Raw genomic sequence first — 4,231 nt, 5'->3', positions numbered from 1 at the left:
AATAATGTTGGTGGCAAACACAAAGACAATGAGCAAGATTATAGAAATTGACTAGAAAGTAGCCTACAAATTTTCAAAAGATGGCGCATTTCCTCCTGCCTTTTGTTTCCTTTTTCCATATATTTGTTGGGCTTTTTTGGGGGGGTGCTTTTTGTGCTTTCAAATCACACTCTTCCTCCTTCCTCAGCTCAGCATTTGGTCAAAAGGGAATGTTCAAAAGATTGATTTGGATTGGACTACAAGGATTCCAAGTTCCAACCACAATTGGGTCCAACCAATACCAATTCGATGAAAACGTGAAGAAAGTTCATAGAATATACATCTTTTTCTTTCAATTCGACCCTTAATTTTGGACTTGTCTGCAAAGTTTTACCAACAAAGATTCAAATCCACCAATGTGAATAAGTGCCCGTCTCCATCTGATGATGATTGAATGCATAAACCAAGTTGGAAAACTCCTGTCCAATTGGGAATTGGGAGGTCAATGTTTGGCACCCTCGACACCAAACTTTGTCGCAATCATCCCAAGCAGAGAAAATGTATTGAATTATGACAGCGTATCCGTCTTTTTGCACCAAAATTCAAAATTCTCTCTTAATTGATAAAAGTTATTTAGACTAGCGATTGTGTAAAAAACCCAATAAAATGGAGGTTGATGGTAAATATAAAAGCTACCGTAGCATTGAATAGAGAAATATTAGGTACAAAGCTTAAAACACTAAAACTGACTTTCTCTGGCATTACACAAATCAGATTATCCTTCTTTGCTTTCATGATCCAACGTAAGGTTGGATCACAACAACAGATGAAGGCTAAAAGCAGAAGCTGACGAGAGGAGATATTTACAAGCACTTCACACTTGTACGGCTTTTCCTTCAATAATGGCTGCTTTTGTTTTCCTAAACGTAAGTCAATAATTAAACCACTAAAATGGTTAATCTGGTGAAGTTTTCGACTAAGACGGGTTCTTATGTACAAGACTTGACCGATGTCTCAAGAATACGACCGGATCAGCTTGAAGTTGACGAAAGATCTGGACTTGAAGAGACCACCAAAGAGGAACCTTGTTGGAGATTCCTCAGAACCAGGTTTTGTGTCCTCAGGGTTCCCTTTTACTTTGAGTATCGTCTGCCCGATTACTTGCCGGATGGACTCTATGGTCTTGGAGTCAACCGGATAGCCTGATGCATCGCGAACATAGAATGTATTCACCGCTTTGCCTGCTTTCGTTGCAACTTCTGCTCTTGTTACAGTGAGGCTGTTCTCTCGAAAGATCCGAGTGACATCAGACAACAGCCCTACTCTGTCAGTAGTGCAGAGTTCTAGCTTCAAGCCCTGAACAAGGAAGAAACAAAGATTAGTTGTCCATAAATCAACGGAGTCTCTCTGAAAATGAATTTAAAAAAACAACACTCTTAACCTAACGACAGATTCATGAAAGAATCAGAGTGCAATGGAACATAATGAGACACAAGGGTCGACATCCATGGATTTAAAATTACAATTTGACTCGAAATTATACGAGTACAATGACTAGGTTACAACATAAGAAAATCAAATTTTATATCACTCCTTGTCATGAATTGCCAATTGGAGATATTAAAAACCTCAAATGTGTACTTTCCAGCCAAAAAAACAAGGAGACAAGCAAAAACTTTGAAATAAAATAGCCCAACTAACCTCAGATACTCTTCTCTCAATAGCCGCCTCGAGGCATTGTATCACTCTTTGTCTCTCTGCATCTGATTTCACAGGAGATCCATCTACATGTCTGATATAGTATTCCTACGACCGAAACCAAAAACAGTAATTAGGCAAGTTAATTAAGGCTGGTCTCACCGCACGTCCCAAAAACACGATCATATTCAAGTTGAAAAAGCGAAAATCGCAAACCTGATAAGCTTCCGGACCCTCAGCGTCAATATTAGCATGAAAAACCACATACTGCATGTCTGTCAAAGTGCAAACCGTGTCGAAGAGAAGCTTTGGCCTGTCTTTGCTCCGAATAGTGACCACCGAGTAGTATTTGTCATGCCAATTAACAACGCTCACATCCGGCCTTTGCTTGTCATCCAAGACACCGTCATCAACTCGTTCGTAATCCCTATCTGCAAACATCATTTGGTGAAGCCTCCTGTCAGTGTGCGTAACAGCGTGAGAGACAACAGTCCTAGCTCCTCTGGCTTTGTTGCTGCCCTTTAGCACATTGCAGAGTAATTCCTTAATCCTAGCTAACCTCTGAGGGTCGTTAATTGCCAACCCCGTCTCCTCATCAGTAACATGCATCACCGATGCAGCCCTTGTGTTGTGCGTCCAGACTTCGGCACTCACTACATTGCATTTGTGATTGGTGAGGACAGCACTCACTTCGGAGAGTAATCCCGGTCTGTCACTTCCAGTTAGCTCAATTACAGTGCTATCCATTGATTGTTTCACACCGACAGATCTCATTGAAGATGCAAAGCATGCCTCTGGACCAAGAGACTGAAAATCAAGTGAGAAATTAGTATCATTTCACATCAATCGCCGCAGAAACGGCAAAAACAAATGTCAAACACAAATTACCTTTTGAATATAATCCAAAACTTCTTCATCTGTAACCTTGTTTCCATCGTGGTCAGTGACATTAAAAACTGATTACACAACAAATCACAGAATCAATTTCTACCTCGAACAAAAAAGGACACACTTTTTACAGTGATGACAGGATTGTAAGAGCATTTTTACCATCCATGAACCAGCCGCCATCCGAAGATATGTAGGCTTTCGTCACGATAAGGTTAAGATCAGTAAGTACTTGTACAACTTCCAAAAGGATTCCATATTTGTTTGCACTGTCCACCTGCGTCCGAAGTAACAGATTAAGCACCAAAACTTCCATAACAATAAGGACACCAAAAAAGACGCATAACAAGATAAGAAATCAAACAGAAGGCAGACGTACCCTTATCACCGTCGCATTCTTGCAGGCTTCGTTGTCGATTACAACCCTGAGAAAAAACAACATCGAACGAAGAGGCGTAAATCTCAAGAAGAGATAGGGTAAATATTTGAGGAACTTGAGGTGTGATTTTTGCTTATACCTTGGTGGGTTCATTCGCCGGATGAGTTTCTCGTACTCGTCATCGTCATCCATGTCGTGTGAAAAGCTCATGTTAACTTCTGCAGAAAGCCACCCAAAAATATGAAAAATAAAATTAGACAAAAAGGTTGGAGGGAATAAAAAAGAACCAATTGGAGAGACGAACAGAACCATTGTAACCAATCGGAAAAAAAGAAAAAGAAAATTACTTGTAAACCCAAAAAATATAAGAGAAATTTAAAAATAAAAAAAATAAAAAACATGATTTTCCGGTCCTCCAATTGGGAGTGCAGAGAAAATATAATCACGGGGAAGGAGGCAGACAACAGAAATCAAAGAACAGAACACGCGAGAACCGAAACGTTAAAAACAGCACATACCCATTTCGGTTTGCTAAGGATTGGTGATCTCCAACACCAAAAAGCTTGTTCCTTTTTTCTCGGCTGTCTCAAAACAAAGGAAGAACAAAGGCTAGAGAAAGAAAGAGAGAGAGGAGGAGAGTGAGAGAGAAGTGGAGGGTGTATGTGTGTATATATACAGAAAGAAGATCTTAGAATCTTAGGCTTTCCTGTTCTTTATCTCTCTCACAAAGGAAACAAATAAACTATAATAACTCCCTACCTTAAAAAAAAAAATAATAATAATAATAATTCAGAATTTAAAAACCAACCCATTAAAACACTCTCCGAAATCAGACACCCCCCGACGCACTACTCCAAAAACCTGCAAGTCCAAAAAGTACCACTCAACACCCTCACACAGCTTTCCCTCTCTCTTTCTCTCTGTAGCTTTCTGAATTCACTTTCTCTCTCTAAAAATGGGGGACTTAAAAAGAAAGTTTCCGAATGCAGAGTTGGGGAGGTGGGTGGGTTTGTGGGGGGAGGGGAGGGGCGGCTCGCTGTCTGGGGCTCTGAATCTTTGAATCTTATGAACTACCGCACCCGCGCACTTTAGCAACGACCTCCCACTTTGCGCGGCTGGTGACGTGTCACCGCGCTAAAATGCGCAGTGGGTTGATTTGGGAAGTCGAGGTCCGGTAAACGGTATAAGGGTGAAAAACGATCATGGACTCCAACTCCGACGTTTGTGGAGTGGACCAATTGAACCAATGGGGTTGCAGTCAACGATGAACCACGGTCCGGTTTTCGA

General features: G+C 40.9%; 1 protein-coding gene across 1 annotated transcript; it reads right to left on the bottom strand.

Moving 5' to 3' along the window:
• Positions 1–663: 663 nt before the first annotated feature.
• On the bottom strand, positions 664–3,962 carry LOC137732158 (ACT domain-containing protein ACR4-like). Its single transcript, XM_068471458.1, has 8 exons — positions 3,463–3,962; positions 3,084–3,162; positions 2,945–2,990; positions 2,728–2,842; positions 2,566–2,633; positions 1,894–2,484; positions 1,681–1,785; positions 664–1,335 (listed from the first exon to the last, which is right to left on the bottom strand). Exons 1-8 carry the CDS (start codon positions 3,464–3,466, stop codon positions 994–996), a joined length of 1,350 nt encoding a protein of 449 aa, XP_068327559.1. The 5' UTR covers positions 3,467–3,962; the 3' UTR covers positions 664–993.
• Positions 3,963–4,231: the final 269 nt, after the last annotated feature.

This window comes from Pyrus communis, chromosome 4 (assembly GCF_963583255.1).
Source record: "Pyrus communis chromosome 4, drPyrComm1.1, whole genome shotgun sequence".
In the NCBI taxonomy this organism is placed as follows: Eukaryota; Viridiplantae; Streptophyta; class Magnoliopsida; order Rosales; family Rosaceae; genus Pyrus; species Pyrus communis.
The sequence above is the reverse complement of the archived record's forward strand: the minus strand, read 5'-3'. Positions and strand labels throughout refer to the sequence as shown.

Excerpts from the sequence above, each read along its gene's own strand:
- LOC137732158 (XM_068471458.1), bottom strand. Across the intron at positions 1,786-1,893 it reads AGGGTCCGGAAGCTTATCAG|GAATACTATATCAGACATGT; the intron begins GTTTGCGATTTT and ends TTTCGGTCGTAG. Across the intron at positions 1,336-1,680 it reads TTGAGAGAAGAGTATCTGAG|GGCTTGAAGCTAGAACTCTG; the intron begins GTTAGTTGGGCT and ends TTCCTTGTTCAG.